The sequence below is a fragment of the Cetorhinus maximus genome, chromosome 22 (genome assembly GCF_964194155.1).
Source record: "Cetorhinus maximus chromosome 22, sCetMax3.hap1.1, whole genome shotgun sequence".
Classification (NCBI taxonomy): Eukaryota; Metazoa; Chordata; class Chondrichthyes; order Lamniformes; family Cetorhinidae; genus Cetorhinus; species Cetorhinus maximus.
Window position 1 is genome coordinate 13,365,941 of NC_135900.1, and position 17,456 is coordinate 13,383,396.

Sequence of the window (17,456 nt, forward strand, 5' to 3'; positions counted from 1 at the left end):
GCTGTTACTTCCAAGCTGGAAGTACTCTGCTCGGTCCTCCAGCTTCAAGAGCCTGCCCCATGCCCTTAATTGGGCAGTGAGTCCATCCTCTTAATTGAAAATCATGATGGGTGAGTGTTTCCCACATCACGCAGGCCTCTGACCCACCTACCTGACGGCGGCTGGAGGGGGGGTGGGGGGGTGGCGGGGTGGGAGGAGACATGGGGGAGGTGTGGGCGGGGCTTCAGAAACCTATAGGAAAAACCCTGTTCAAATTTAGGGGCATGAGTAATTGAGTAATAACGGGAGGGACTGAGCCAAAATACAGGATGATATAAGTTGGCTTGCAGAATGGGCAGACAATGTCCCAAAGCGCGAGGAGTGATAAGGAGGATTTTTATTCCTTGGAAGGTGAGAAACCAAAAGGGGCCGGAGGAGAAAAGTGATCCGGAAATATTGATGCATAAAATGCTAAAAGTAAGGCCAGAAAGAATGCAAACGGAGTACAGGGGTTGATTCCTAGCAGACTAGAATACAAATGTGGAGAAGTAATGGTAAATTTCTACCGAACCTTGGTTAGACCACGTTTGGACCATTATATGCTGTTCTGGTCTCAGTATTACAAAAAGCAGATTGGTGCACTGGCAAAGTGCAGAAAAGATTTACAAGGATGTTACCAAGAATTGAGAGGATGAAGATTTCAGGAAAGATTGAGTAGGTTTGATCTCTTTTCTCTTGGTAGCTGGAAGACTTAGAGACCTGATAGAATCACAGCAACCTGTGTTTCTATGGTGTATTTAATGTCATAAAACATCCCAAGACACTTCACAGGAGAGTCATCAAAAAACATGACACCAAGTCACATATGGGTGATATTAGGGCAGATGACAAACAGCTTAGTTAAAGAGGTAGGTTTTAAGGAGTATCCTGAAGAAAGAGCAGTAGAGAGCATGAGGAAAGAGAGGTAGAGAGCCTGAGGGAAGAGAGGTAGAGAGCCTGAGGGAAGAGAGATAGAGAGCCTGAGGGAAGAGAGATAGAGAGCCTGAGGGAAGAGAGATAGAGAGCCTGAGGGAAGAGAGATAGAGAGCCTGAGGGAAGAGAGATAGAGAGCCTGAGGGAAGAGAGATAGAGAGCCCGAGGGAAGAGAGATAGAGAGCCCGAGGGAAGAGAGATAGAGAGCCCGAGGGAAGAGAGATAGAGAGCCCGAGGGAAGAGAGATAGAGAGCCCGAGGGAAGAGAGATAGAGAGCCCGAGGGAAGAGAGATAGAGAGCCCGAGGGAAGAGAGATAGAGAGCCCGAGGGAAGAGAGGTAGAGAGCCCGAGGGAAGAGAGGTAGAGAGCCCGAGGGAAGAGAGGTAGAGAGCCCGAGGGAAGAGAGGTAGAGAGCCCGAGGGAAGAGAGGTAGAGAGCCCGAGGGAAGAGAGGTAGAGAGCCCGAGGGAAGAGAGGTAGAGAGCCCGAGGGAAGAGAGGTAGAGAGCCCGAGGGAAGAGAGGTAGAGAGCCCGAGGGAAGAGAGATAGAGAGCCTGAGGGAAGAGAGAAAGAGAGCCTGAGGGAAGAGAGATAGAGAGCCTGAGGGAAGAGAGATAGAGAGCCTGAGGGAAGAGAGGTAGAGAGCCTGAGGGAAGAGAGGTAGAGAGCCTGAGGGAAGAGAGGTAGAGAGCCTGAGGGAAGAGAGATAGAGAGCCTGAGGGAAGAGAGGTAGAGAGCCTGAGGGAAGAGAGGTAGAGAGCCTGAGGGAAGAGAGGTAGAGAGCCTGAGGGAAGGGATTCCAGAACCTGGAGCCCAGGCAGCTGAAATAATAGAGATAATAGAAAATTTAAATACGTTTTAAAAATAAGAGGTCTCCCTTTTAAGATGGAGATGAGAAGAATTCTTTTCCCCTCAGAGGGTTGTTAGTCTGTGGAATTCTCTTCTCCAAAAAGCAGTGGAGGCAAAAGAACATGAGAACATCCATCCACAAGGCACAAGTCAGGAGTGTGATGGAATAATCTCCACTTGACTGGTTGAGTGCAGCTCCCACCATCCAGGACAGTGCCGCCCGCTTGATTGGCACATCTACAAACTTCCACTCCCTCCACCACTGATGAAGAGTTGCAGCAGTGTGTACCGTCTACAAGATGCACTGCAGGAACACACCAAGGCTCCTTAGGGAGCACTTTCCAAAACCACGACCATTACCATGGTCATGGGTTTGGAAGGACAAGGGCAGCAGACACATGGGAACACCACCACCTGCAAGTTCCCCTCCAAGCCACTCACATTCCTGACTTGGAAATATATCACCATTCCTTCACTGTCGCTGGGTCAAAATCCTGGAACTCCCTTCCTAACAGCACTGTGGGTGTAACTACACCACAGGGACTGCAGCGGTTGAAGAAGGCAGCTCACCACCACCTTCTCAAGGGCATTTAGGAATCGGTAACAAATGCTGGCCTAGCCAGCAACGCCCACATCCCATAAATGAATAAAAAAAAGAAATAGAAGCAGGCGTAGATCACACGGCCCATCGAGCCCTCTCCGCCATTCAGTGTGATCATGGCTGCCCTTAGGCTTCAACCCCATTTTCCTGCCTGCTGCCCATATCCCTTAATTTCCTGAGAGACCAAAAATCTGTCTATCTCAGCTTTAAATGTATTCAACAATGAATACCCATCTGGGGTAGAGAATTCCTAAGACACACAGCCCTTTCAGTGAAGTAATTTCTCCTCATCTCAGTCCTAAATAATTGGCCCCTTATCCTGAGACCGTGCCCCCGTGTTTTAGATTCCTCAACCAATGGAAACAATCTCTCAGCGTCCACCTCTATCAAGCGTCTTCAGAATTTTGTAGGTTTCAATGAGATCGCCTCTCATTCTTCAGAACCCCAGAGAATATCAGCCCAACTTAATCAGCCTCTCATCATAGGACAACCCCCTCATCCCAGGGACCAATTTAGTGAACTCTGGTTGGGTCATTATATTTATTCAAGGCTGAGTTGGCTGGATTATGGATAGACATGAGAGTCAAGGGTTAACAGTGGGGGAGGGGGTGGTGGGGAAGACAGGAAAGTGGATTGAACCAGATCAGCCATGATCTTATTGAATGGTGGAGTAGGCTCAAAGGGCCAAATGGTCTACTCCTGCTCCTATGTCCTCTGTTCCTATCTTTATAATTATGAAAGTGTTCAATAGGATGGATGTGGAGAAACTATCTCCACTTGTGGGTGAGTTGAATAAGGGGTCATAAATATAACATAATCACTAAGAGATCAAGTAAAGAATTTAGGAGGAATATTTTTACACGGAGGGCGATGAGAATATGGAACTCAGTACCATGGAGTGGTTGATGTGCATAGCATTGATACATTAAAGGGAAGGCTTGGTTTGTACACGAGGGAGAAGGGGCTAGAGGGATGTGGGACAGAAAGAGGTGAATAGAGTGAGAGGAGGTGGGTGTGGAAAATAAACATCAACATGGACTTGTTGGGCAGAAGGGACCAGTTTTGTGCTGCAGATCCTAGATAATTCTACATAAAGTTAATGGCCGTGAGTTTATAAGACAGAAGTTCCGTGAAGGGCATCTGATAATGTCCATGCGTCACAGGAACAAGCTCAAATTCACCAACATGTTCCTTTGATTGCGTAAAACACACAGAGCAGCTCATCAAAAAGGTTCGCTTTTGACTTTTATTACCAATGCGTCTTGCTCCCAGCGATGCAGAATGTGTGATGAAATCAACACAGTGTAGCTCAGATGAAGCCCCATGGGCTTAATCTTGGAAGCCAGAGTGTCTGATGGGGACCCCACTCAAAAGATAATAGCCTCAATTATTACAAAACAAGACGCTTTAACTGGGAGGACCAAGGTGATGCCAGAACGGAGCGGAAGCTTTTCCCGAGGAATTGCTGCGAGAGAAAGTAAGAATCACCGAGCTGGAAGAGCGAAACTGCAGCGAGGAGTCAGAGCGAGAGAATGAGAAATGAGAAACCGGCGAGAGAAAGAGTGCAAAACGAGTGAGGGATGACTTGTCGTGGAATAATGGGATGTGGCTTTGTGCCCATGATTTCCCACAGGTCGGTTTCTGAACTTGACTATACTTCCGAATTGGAAAAGCTGACAGCAGAAGCTAGTTACTTCCCCGTTGGGAGACGTGGAAGGTGATGCAGCCCATCCATTTCCACTCACCTCTCAACATGAGCCTTAACTGAGCACATCAGAAGTTCACCCTTCAATATGTGGACGCACCGTGGCTGCTGAGCTTGAATAACATGTGTTGCCTGTGATACACATTAAAGGGTAATGAAGCTGACTGTGATCTTCAATCAAACGTCGCGTGGCATCGAATGACACAGCAGCGGATTGTCGAGTTATTTGTGTACATACAGGCACATCAAGGATTCGGATGATAAAGCTTCAGTAGTTTATCAGTGTCAGCTCAAGCCTGAGGTATGATTCTGCCTTGAAATACACTACAGATGATGTTTGCCTTGATTGTATATGCAGATGGAGTAAACGGCTTTCATTCTGTTTCCTGTTAAGTGTATTTGATTGAATTGGATGATTAGACCAGAAATAGTGCCTTGCCATGCGGTTAAACCAGCACTAATTGCCACCCCCCATCAAAATCAAAACAACAAGTGCGCTTCCTCTATTCTGAATGCCGCAGTTCACATCCCAGACTGTTGCTTAGATGACCAAGAACCTTCCTTGTGCCTTGGCCGAGTGGCCATTTTTTTTTTATATAGTGTGGAGTTTAACTCCTAGGTGAAGCAGCTGAGCTTCTCACCCGATTGTCTTCATAGGAGGTCCACCTTCATTAAAATCCCACCAGCCGGCTGCCTGCCTGAAATGAGGCTGCTCACCAGCATTCAAGTAAGAGGAGGGAGGGGTGGGATTCATCATTCGAGGGGCTGGGAAGAGGCCAAGGATAGAGGAGTTTTTTTTAACTGACCTTTTTAGGCCTCTGCTCTATGTGCCCCAGGTTTTACCGGTCCAAAGCAGTCAATCTCCCCAGCCGGCCAATAAAGCTGCCTCCGTGGTTCTATCTGAGCATTTGGACTCTGATTAACACACGTTAACGAGGTACGTGCCTGACTCAAACAGTTGTCCAGTTTTTAAAATCAGGGTCGTATATTTGCAATATTACAGCGGCAGAAAGGGACATGATTTTAACCCTCATTTTTCCTCGCTCTTAGTGCAAGCTGAGACAATAAAATAAAATTGTTAGCTTGGTATTCAATCATGAAGGATATTACAGCTAAGTACAATGTTGTTGTTCTCTCTTTGCCCACTCATGCAGACTGCTCAGCAGGAATAATTGGATAATAATTAGCAGCAGGAGCCCAGGATGTTCTCTACCTCTTTCTCCAACTTGGGCACACTGAGGTTAATTGTAAGATCACTACTACTGCCTCATCTAAGTTCAATTAACTTAGCACAGGGCAAGAATTGAACCTGGGTTCTCCCTGATCTCTTATGACTCATTACTGCACTGCTTGGCACACTTATCCATTTTAAACACCTCCCTCTGCATTTTGTCTTTCGACATTAAACATTATTTAAGAAACAGTGCAATTTGGGAACGTTTCACAATAATAAACAAACACTGCCCGTTTCACAGGTAGATATTCAGTTCATTTATGCAAAAAGTATGTATATAGTATAGCTATCATATAATTATAGAATCACAGAGCACGGCAGGAGGCCATTTGGCCCATTGTGCCTGTGTTGGCTCCCTGACAGAGCTGTTCAATTAGTCCCTGTTCTTTCCCCATAGCCTTGCAGCTTTTTTTTCCTTCAAGTATATAATCCAATTCCCTTCTGAAAGTTACCATTAAACCTGCTTCCACTACTATTTTAGGCAGTGCATTCCAGGCAGTAACAATAAAGAAATACAGCGATGCATTTGGGGGTCTCACCACTGTGTATGCAAATATTTTCCATCATGTGTTAGTCTGCTTGTGCTAAGAAGTGTGAACATCGGGGGCTGTTATAACAATTCTACAACTTCATGTGGGAAAGTAGTTTGGTTCAGGGTCGTTATTATGACACAAGAATACCTTCTCACTCTAGATAGTTTGGGATTCAATTGATGGCCAGCAAGATAAAATTTATATTTTGCATCCTACGGAAGTGCTTAATAGCATTGCAATTCGATTCAATGAAAGAGGAAATGTTCCCATAGTCGAATGTACTGTAGGAGTGAAGATGAATTGGTTTATGGACAACTTATTATAGCCCATTATTTATCCTGGACCTTGCGTCGTTTTGAATTTTATCCCAGATTGATCTTTTATAATACATAATCATACCTTAAATAAAATGGAATTACACTTGAGGTGTTCAAAAGTAATTAAACCGAATCACCAATTTGTAAGGCTGTTGTGATGTCATTAAAAGGGAGAGCAAAATAAACTTGCAGTTAGACAGTGCTTTATTATGAATCTTGGATGTGGTTCAATTGGTATTTACATAAAATGAAAGTTCAGTGCTTTGTTGTGTACTAATGTGGCAGTCTCTTTGTACAGAGGTCCCTCGAACAGCAATGACCACTTAACTGGTTCATTGGTGGCCTGGTTACTTGGAAATAACTTTGGCCAGGACACTGGGAAAACTCCTTGAAATACTGTACCCCAGCGCCCCTAGAATAGGCAAGAGCTTATCTCAGTTTAATTTCAGTAATATGGTGCTCCCTCAGTACTCCATTAAAGTGGTGGTCTATATTGTTTGTCAGAAGAGAGAAGGAAGGGAATCTTTAATTGAAGAAAAAAAGTAGAGCTATTAGGTCAAAGTTATAACCATTAACAGTCTGGTGGTGCAATTTTCTTTCTCATTTCAGGTTTTCAGCCTAGTATATATTTAGCTCAGTTGTTAAAGGTTGTCAAGAGCTTGTACTCTCTGCGTAGTTAAGCTGAAAGGCCCCTCATGATTAAGGCTGTTTTTGCCTGGCTGAGTACCAGAAACTGAATTTAGTTCACTCAGGTCATCATTATTGGGCCTCGCTGTTGCCTAGTGATTATATATCTGACACGGCAGCTTTCTGACTTCAGGCTCTTCTTGCACTGGGAATAGCCATCGTAACCTGCAGCACATTTTCCTGTGTCACTCCGTAAATTAAATGACCAAATAAGTGGACACAATCCTTGCAAGATGAATTGCTGCCTGCAACAGGGAGATATTTGAAAAAATACCTTTGCGTCCTCACCAACATCACCATCTCATTAAAGAAAACAAGGGGCTGTGGCCAAGTTTGAAAGCAAGTTGCTGCACTATCAGCATATAGCATAGGTCAAAGTGTGTATTTAGTCATACTGCTATCACTTGGGTCCAGTTGCCCTTTTCTACACGTCTCTCGCTACCTTCAAAAACCTTCTGAATACACATCTTTTGACCTAAGCCTTTAATCGCTCCATCTGAACTCTCTCCCTGGTTCCATTTCTCTTCCTACAACTCTGTAAGGTGTCTTTGCATGTTTGTTGGCACTATGGTTGTTGTTTGATAGTCGCTGGCTAAAAAAAGCACAACTCTGAGGATGGTTGACACACATGTTTGATTGTCTCAGCCAGACCTCTGTACAACTGTCGAACCTGATCTTGTCTGTGTCAGCTCTTTGCTGGGGCAAAATATTGGGCTGTATTTTACATGACCCTGCTGAGCATGTTTTGGGCTGGGTGGGGTGGGGGGGTGGTGCGGGGAGCACGTAAAATAGGGCGGGTGTCCGCCCCACCACCTTCCCACCCACCCCCGGGCTCACCCCCATAATACAAGGGGTAGGCCGGCGGCAAAATTGGCAGCCCACTCACCATATTTAAATAAGTAATCAAGGGTCAATTGGACTTGTTACCAAGCCAATTAACCCTGATAATATCTTGCCCACGTCATAAAATGTTTGGCATGGGCAGTCAGGTGGGAGTGGGCAGCCTGATTTTTTTACAAAGTTCTTCAAAGGGGGGTGGTTTGAACTCTGGGGGCTCCCCTTTGCCAATCAGGCAGTAAGCAGCCCCCCTAAGATGGAAAAGATCCCTTTCTTCCTACCTGCCCGCAGCTTTAAACCCACCCCCCAACACCCCCTGCCTCCCTCCCTGACCTGCACAAACCTGCCTTGCCCAAGACTCCAAACTTACCTGCTCCGGGGATCCATCCTTCTTCTTCACTTGCAGTCTTAGCAGTGGCCACTGATGTACTCTTGGCGCTGCTGGGACGATGGAGCTGCTGGCCAATTGGATTGGCCAGCAGGTCTCAAGGGCAAGACTTCCTCCCCAGTGTGGGGCGGAAGTCCGGCGAACCATCTGCCCTCCTGTACTATTCAGCCCATTGAGTCCTGTTGCCTTCACCTCACAGTCTCTTACCTTTACTACTGACTGTATTCCACTTATCCTGTAATGGTTTCAGTTTCAACTGCTCCCCATAACAAACATTCCATACCCAAACAACTCTCTAGCATTAGGAACTTATTTCTGAGTATCTCTTCTCGTTTCTTCGGCACCAAATTTAAATTGATGACCCCTTGTCACTGACTTTATAACGAAATGAAATAGTCTTTCCCTATTTGCCCTTTCGAAATACTGCATAATTAAAAAAAAACTTGATTAAATCTCTTCTCTGCTCCAGTGAAATTAATTTCAGAATCTTAAGTCTCTCTTCATTACTCTAGTTTCACATCCCTGCTATCATCCTGGTCAATCGATGCTGTACGTGCTATTTGGCTTAAAGTCAGCTGTGATTCCGTGGGTAGCATAGATGAGGCATTAAACCGAAGCCCCATCTGTGTGGACATGAAAGCTACAGTGGCACGACTTTGAAGAAGTTAAGGGGCGTTCTTCCTGATGTCCCGGCCGATATTTAGCCCTGAACCAACATCACAAAAGAAAAACAGATTGTCCGGTCATCATCTCATCGCTGTTTGTGGAAGCTTGCTGTGCATGACTTGGCTGCAGTGTTTCCTACATTAGAAGAGCAACTACGCTTCAAAAGTACTTTATGGTCTGTAAAGCACCTTGGGACACCCTAGGATTGTGGGAGGTGCTGTATAAATCCATGTCCTTCATCCTTAACAAAGGCAGGACTAGCTAACTATAGGCAAAATGGTGTCATGTTTGGTATTGTGGAAGCAGTGATAAACCTAATACGGCTGCAAGCAAATTTAGCCACGCTCACGTCAAACCACACAATGAATTTAGCATCAGTATTTCATTACCATTTCAATTCCAGTGTATCAGCAGCACACCTCTTAACCACTGTGCGCTCGTTTCTGCAGACATCTCAAATAACTTTGCATTTAAACTTTGAACACCTCCCTTGAAGGCTGATTGGAAAATATCACTGTAGTTCACACCAACAGGGCAGGACTGGCATATTCGTAGACCTTTGTGACAGTTGTGGGAATTAAACTGGAGGAGAGGGCTAATTCTGCAATAATTAAGAACATCACCTAGGATTTTCCCCAAAACGCACTCTAGGCCAGTAGCACCAGCTTGCAGAGCCACTTCTCGTATTCTGTCTTTAGTGAGAAAGAAGGGAAGTAAAATAATAGTAACTGGTTATCAGCAAGACACTTTTGATGGAATAATTATATATGATTATTAATGATCTTGCAGTAGTGGGCTGTGCAGTTGAACCATACCACACTAATTTGTTTGCTTACGCGTTAATTAAATTGATCCAGTGAGGCAAGCTATTCTAAGTACAATATCACATGTGCTATAAAATAAAAATGATACATTGCTTAAATACATAATGTGTTGCGGGATTGGACTACAAGGTGTCCAGGCTACCTACCTCAACTAAGTCTGTACTGAGGTAGCTGATTTAAGCTGGGTCACCATGAGAGTTTCAGACCTTGAGTTTTACTAGTAAGGGTGAGGCAAGAGGGACATTCCTCCATGGAGCCCTCAGCCTGAGGCCAGGTCAATTTGAACTGTTGGGCCTCATTTTAATAATGTAGGATGGTCTCATATTGGATTGCATAGGGTATACAGCACGGATACAGGCCATTTGGCCCAGCCAGTCCATGCCGGTGTTTATGCAACACTCGAGCCTTCTCCTATCTTAAATGCATCTATACTATTCACTTTGAACATTCCCTGTGGTAGTGTGTTCCAAATTCTCACCGCTCTCTGGATAAATAAGTTTCTCTTGAATTCCCTATTGGATTTCTTGGTGACTATCTTATATTGAAGCCTCTAGCTCTGCTCTTCCCCGTATGAGGAAACATTCTCTCTGTATTCACTCTGCCAAAACCTTTCATCATTTTAATGACTGCTATTAGGTCACCCCAGCACTTTTTTTCCCAAGAAAGGAGAGACATATTACTGAAGCTTTTCATCTTGCACTCATCAGGACAAATGCAAGAATGCCAAATTTTGAAACGATCACAACAATTTATACTGCAGGAGAAAATGGTGCTGATTGGCTGGCAGATCTTTATTCACTCATGGGATGTGGCCATTACTAGCTAGGCCAGCATTTATTGCCCTCATTCAGTGGGCATTTTTAAGAGTCAACCACATTGGAGTCACATGTAGGCCAGACAAGGTAAGGACAGTAGATTCCCTTCCCTAAAGGACATTAGTGAACCAGATGGGTTTTTATGACAACCAACAAGGGTCTCATGGTCATCGTTAGACTTATAATTTCAGATTTTTTATTGAATTCAAATTTCACCATCAGCCATGGTGGGATTTGAACCCAGGTCCCCAGAACATTATCCTGGGTCTCTGGAACGTTAGTCCAGTGACAATACCACCATGCCACTACCCCCTCCAAGGCCAAGGCATTTCCATGCAGAAAGCAATGGAAAACTATAGGTCCCCCAAGCACTCAGATAATTTGAAAAAGGTGCAGGGCTTGAACATATTCCTTTTGTTTGCAGAGAACAGGTCCCTGCTTATGAATGTAGCAAGCCAATCTAGCAAGCCAAAGTGAGACGCGCTATGAGCTCGACTGATATCTTAAATTGGTTGTTAGTGTAGTTATTAGCACACTTAGGATTATTTAGCAAGTGCTGCCCAGTTGTGGAATCACATCTAAAAGTAGATGTCTTGCTTTGGGTTTTGCAAGCGCGGGCTGGTTGAGTATGGTCGGTAAACTGCCTATTACAAACAACTGAAGGAACACACTATTTGATTCGATCAGTCAACCACTGAGGCTCCATACCTGGCAATGCACAAGCACTGAAATTCATACACAGCGTAGTTCAATTGTGTGGTAGGCAGAACAGCTTTTTGGACCGATGGCAGCATTGTGTTAGTGAAGAATACCACTCGCGTAGCCACTGCTTAGTAACAGCGTGAAACAGCTTCCTTAGCCTCAAGTTCAAATTTTTGAGATATTTGCCTTTCCAGGGTTTCCAGCATAACCTCCTACCCTGTGTCTATTTCTGATGTGTGGATAATACGTTCGCGATCTTTGAATCTGCGGCCATGTGTAAGGATCTCCTTACACACCTTAATACTCTCCATCCCATGCTCAAATTCATTTTTGAGATGTAGCAGCCTAATGTGTTCCTTTCCCTCAAATACTAGCTGAGAAATCTGCTAATGGGTTTTTCACTACTGTCGACTGTAAGTCTACCTTCACCGGTCAATATACACATTGGGACTCATGTAGCTCCACGAGCTGTAAGATCGGCTTTATCAGCAATTTGGTAAATAGGACCCTAGTCATTTGTTCACCTTGCAAGCTTGACACAAATAAAAGGCATCAAAGCTATCCTACAGGACAATCTTTTGTCTGATTATGCTCCTGTGAAACACTTTGAGATAATGTTAAGGCGTTCTATAAATGCAAATTGTTGTTGATTAAAAGAATACTGTACACCATGATTTTAAGAACTAGACAACTATTTGAATGGAACATCATTGAAATCTTTAAATTAAGATGCAGGAATGTTAGAACAGCAACGTAAGGGGCCTATGAACTGCTGGGGAGCATAATCCATTATTTTAGCAATATATTGATTCATTTCTGCATAATTTACTACATGTCACAGGGGTTGATAAATTCATATTGAGTAACAAGGCAAGTTCGGCGGCAGCAGAAATAAAAACTTTCAAGGCAAGATTTTGATGTCAATGGTTACGGTCTATATACTCTGGCACTCTACTCTAGAATGCATGGCATAAATGCCATTTCATAGCCTGCCAGGAATGAAGAGATTTCCTTTTGCCTGTCAATATTAACGCAGGGGTCTTCCACTGCATCATGTGCTTGGGACATGCAACTTCACTTTAAGTGACTGAGACAACTGCTGACAATGGTGCATGGAAGCTTTTATTGTTTATTCGAGAAATGCACGGGCTGAATCTTGGGCGTTTGTCACCAGTACTGTGATATTGGTGGCAATGCAGCAGTGGTTACAGCTGGGCGAGGGCTGACGGTTCACATTTATTCCATTGTCTTCCATACATTTCACGAGGAAGCGTTATAGGATTGGGGGCCTCTTTAAACCCTGGCACTACTTCACTCTGGTTTACTGGTGGTTGAACAAACAGGCTGCAGAAAAGTTATAAAAATTCCTTAAAATTTATTTTGATGGCACGTAATTCTCAGTTCTTGTGGTGTTAAGAATTACTATTGATATAAGCATAGAATTTCCAATGCAGAAACAGGCCCTTCAGCCCATCTGATCTGTGTTGGTGTTTATGCTCCACACGAATCCCCTCCCGCTTCCCCACCCCACCCCGCCACCATCAAACCCCATCAACTTAACCTTCTTTGCCTTTCTCCCTCATGTGTTTGTCTAACTTTCCTTTAAATGCCTCTGTGCTACTCGCCTCAACTACTCCATGTGGTTATGAGTTTTACATTCTAACCACTCTCTGGGTAAAGATGTCTCCCCTGAATTTCCTATTGGATTTTTATTAGTGATTATCGTATAGTGATGACCTCTAATTTCGGATTCCCCACGAGCAGAAACGTCTTCTCTATGTTTCCCGTATTCAAACTCTTTCAGAGTTTTAAAGATTTTTGTTAAGTCATCCCTCAGGCCCCTCTTTTCCAGAGAAAAGAGCCCCAGCCTGTTCGCTCTTTCAGACGTAGCAATAATAACATCTTGCCTTCACTATCTGCAGAGCTCTCCCTCTGGCCACTGGAGAGTTCAATACTGTGTGCTGGATTTTTCTCTCCAATGATTGAGGCCGATGGTTTTCTGTTAAACTCTGTTTGCCTTTCTCTGAGAAGTGAAAACCAGCCCTCAACCACAAAGGCCCTGAGCGAAATATAGAACGAGATGCATTTGGCTCCTTATGGAAGAAGATTGCACAGAAAAGGTTGTGGGGGTGGGGGAAATATTTATAAAAAAAGCCAATTGCATCAACTGTGCTTTGTTAATTGGGTTGCCTTTTCCCAAGAGCATAAAGTCAATATTTTCAGTGCATTAGTGCTTTGTATCCCACGCGCTCAAATGAGCACAAAATAAGGTTTTAAGAAGATGCCGCAGTGCTATTATGCCGCGTTGATATTGAAAATTTGAAGGGACCTATTATTTGGAGTTGTATAATGAAAGTGGATAAATTATCATTTGACAGCAAGCTCCCATGTTGCGCAACTTTAAATCGGGAAACTTGGAGCACAGATTGATGCAGGTCAGTGGTGTCCAAACCTCTTCAGGGGCATGGTCTGCACTGTCGAGCCACATGCTTCTAATAACTTGCATTTTTTTCAAGCTGCTGATACTACCAAATGTTCTGATCTAAGTTCTGCCCCCCAAAAGGGCTAATAGTGCTAAGAAGGCCCTGCCCGATCCTCCAAGGCCCACAGAATTCAAACAGGACAAACTGGCAAATAGGAAACATAACCCAGTAGGAAAAAAAACCCAGTTTGGTGCAGTATTCTTATTTCCCACTTTTTACTGATGCTCCATTTTAAGGTATACAAGACCAGTTTGGACCAGTATCCTTATTTCCTAGTTTTTACTGTTTTTTTGTCCTGGGAAGTAGAAGTAGGACCAAGTTGCTTGACTTTTATTGCCGTGGGCAGAGGCTGCAGTTTGAATGCCTCTGATTTTGTGGATCAGTTTTATTTGAGGGATGCTGGGGATGCTTTTCACTTTCACTGACTGGGTTTTGGCAGAGCAGGTCAGCCACCAGTTACAAAACCTGCTAAATATTCACACCATCCATATCACTGTGGGCGAATGGTTTTACAATGGCTGGGCAATCTGCTCCGCCAGACACTGAAACTGAAAATTACCCCCCTTTTATTACTCCTCTGCAATTCCTACTGAACTTGGCACTATCTCCGCTAAGCGGGTCCAGAGTAACCACATAGCAGTTCATGTTGGGCTCTGCTTTCTTCTGATCATGGCCCGCCTGCTGATATCAGTGCTTCACATTGAGGTAGGGAGGTGGTGGCATGGTGGTATTGTCACTGGGCTAGTATTCCACTAGACCCAGGGCAATGCTCTGGGGACCTGAGTTCAAATCCCACCATGGCAGATGGTGGAATTTGAATCAATAAAAATCTGCAATTAAAAGTTTGATGATTGACTAGGAAACCATTGCTGATTGTCATAAAAACCCATCTAGTTCACTAATGTCCCTTAGAGAAGGAAATCTGCTGGTCTGGCCTACATACAACACAGAAATGTGGTTGACTCTTAAATGCCCTCTGAACAACAGCAACTGGGGATGAGCAATAAATGCTGGCCTAGCCAGAGATACCCTCACCACATGAACAAATAAAAAAAAATGAAAGAGATGCTTCCCCCTAGTTTTTGGCATGGGGAAAATTATTTTGCAATTCCAATGGAATGGAAAGCAGACAGTGATGAAGAATTTTCATTTATATAGCACCTTTCTCAACCTCGGAATGCTTCACAGCCAATGAAGTATTTTGGAAGTGCAGTTCCTGTTGTAATGTAGGAAACATGGCAGCCCGTTTGTGCACAGCTAATGCCCACCAACCGAAATGTGTTAAATGACCAAGTAATCTGGTTTTTTTTGGTGCTGCTGGTTAGGGGATAAATATTGTCCAGGATACTGGAAGAACTCTTCACCTTTTCTTTGAATAGTGCTGTGGGATCCTTTACTTGCACCTAAGACAACAGATAGAGTCTTGGACTTAACGTCTCATCTGAAAGACGGCACTTATGATGGTGCAGTGCTCTTGCAATATTGTACTGAAGTGCCGGCCTGGTTTATGTACTCAAGTTTGTCTCAATTCCAGAAGATGTGGGGTACAAAAGAGTGAAGTTTGTTGACAGTACATCATTTTTCAATTTTCATTTGAACTGATGAAATTAAGTATGCAACGATTTAAGTGTCTGAAGCTCCAGACATCAAAGAGGACTCATATTTTAATTGATGTCTTTACAGTGATATTGGCTTAGGAATATGATACATTTTCATTTATAAGCTGTTTTAACATGGGAGATCTGGCTACAGCATCATTTTTTTGTACATAATTAGTCTGAGTAGAATAACGGACTGGAGTTTCATTTCAGATAACAAAGGCTGATTAATGAGTTCCTCTGACACTGTAGGTGTTATGTATCGGGGAAGATTGAAATCACTTGGCAGTGCATGTGTTAGGTTTCTTAGCTGAAGGAAGCCTGTTTGTTCCTCAGCCACAAACAAGAGGTGCTTAATGAAAAATGCCACTTCTCCCTTGAGTTTGTTTCCTATTAAATTCCTGGTTCCAATTTGCACCTGCAGAAGTATGTGCTGCACGAGTGTGTTAACCTAATACTAATGTATTTAAAGCAAAAGAGCTCACATTTGTACAGATGCAGTTTAATGCCGGCCATTACCTTTTCTTAAACCTGCCGCCTTTAAGATTCACAAGGATTCCTGAATTGTGTCTGCCTGACAGTTGTAAATGGATAAACGATTGCTACTTTAGCAATAATTTGTTTCGCAAGTTGATGACTGACAGTTTATTGCATTGCCGACGAACTAAAATTGTGAAATGCTAGTGCATCATAAGCTTTACAAATGTGCGACATTTTGCTTCATTGTTGGCCACTGTTGAATGACTTTTAATTTATTATGCGTTGATTGATTGTTACATTGTGTCCTTAAAGGTACAATCAACGTAAACAATGATCTCTGTCTGTTCTTTATTAAAGGATGGTTAAAGGGACACTGTTACTTATCATATTTGTGATAACCCTTTGGGGAAAATTGCTATCAGCTGCAAACCATCATAAAGGTATGGACTGTTTCATATTGTCAACTTTCTATGTTTCCAAAGCGTTGTATGCAATGGCCTAATTCTGCAGTACTGTATTCACAAAAGATGCCAAGTTCACACATGGATAACTGTGAGAAAAATAAAAGGCTCAAATTATTTTAATAAGGCTGAAATTTGTTCTGAATTTAACAATCTCGACTGAAGCCAAATAAAATCTTGATTATGTTGACCAAACTGAATTAATCTAAATCAAACCAATTAGTTTGTTTCCCTCCATCAGCTTCAGCCTAGGTGTTGAGAATCTGGAGCAAGTAAACAAACTATAAATATTGACTCAAAGTCTTGCCAGTTATATAACAAGTTTATGTTTTGAACTGCACTTATGGTTGCAAAATTACAGAAGCACTTTAAGATAATCAACTTTATTTTGCCAGATTTATTTATTATGAAGGACCAGGCCACGGATGTGGGGGTTGGGGAGGCATTGGGTGCGAACTTGGTATCTACCATTCAGTGTCTGTGCAAGTTTATCAAGAAAATATTATTCCTTGTCCCATTTTCACCGTGGCAAGGGAACATGAGGGAATCTCATTACGTTGAAAGGGAAGCAAAAAATAAAAAAACAACCATTTGGACTGGAGTTTTCCTGTCCATGCCCACCAGTCCGATGCATTTTCATCTCTTCACTTTGATGGGCTGAACATTGCAGAGCTGGTGAGCAAGCAAACTAGATCGTGGCCTCAAGTCTCCAACTATGGCTGATTCATTATTCACATCTTAGGATGGGCAAAATATTGATTTAAAAAAAACCACTCATTTGACCAGAAGCACAGTCAGAAAGTCTGTTTTCAAAGACTCTGCTAAAGATCAGAGAATGGTTCAAAGAGGAAAATATCATCCATGATTGAAATAGGACTCAGTTCAAAGCATGTGTGAATATCCTTTGCTTGTTATCGTTCAAGACTATTGGAATCTAGTCAGAAGTCCCAAGTTGCAGTGTATTTACTGACTCCAAGGGCGGAATTTAATGCTTGCGGCATTGGGTCTGTCCACCAGCTGAAGAACCAGTGCCAATCCTGCTGTGGCCTTTCCATGCAACCACCCCTCCCACCCCACCCGATTTAATGTCAATCAGGCACCTTAATTGGTCGGAGTCGGGGTCCTCATGGGCTTCAGAGTGATACCCCGTCTCAGAGAGCTACCGGCCAATCAGAGGCTGGCAGCTTTCCGGTACCAACTGCGCCACCGGGAGCAGTGGCCACTGCTGGTACTGCAGGAGGCCCCAGGAGGAGGATCGTCACTGGAGCCTGGAGCGAAGGTTAGTGAGGTGGGCTCTCTGGGGCCAGTTGGGGTGACCCCAGTGAG

At 43.7% G+C, this 17,456-nt stretch overlaps 1 protein-coding gene across 10 annotated transcripts in view; it reads left to right on the forward strand.

Moving 5' to 3' along the window:
• Positions 1 to 17,456, forward strand: part of LOC144696489 (chemokine-like protein TAFA-2) — a 322,848-nt gene that overhangs the window by 177,270 nt on the left and 128,122 nt on the right. For all 10 annotated transcript variants that reach the window (XR_013580181.1, XR_013580177.1, XR_013580175.1 and 7 more), the window contains exon 3: positions 16,027 to 16,109. Coding sequence is in view for 1 of the 10 variants with exons in the window: in XM_078567842.1 (XP_078423968.1) it covers positions 16,028 to 16,109 (82 nt within the window). In the remaining 9 variants the exon portion in view is untranslated. The remainder of the gene's footprint in view (positions 1 to 16,026; positions 16,110 to 17,456) is intronic.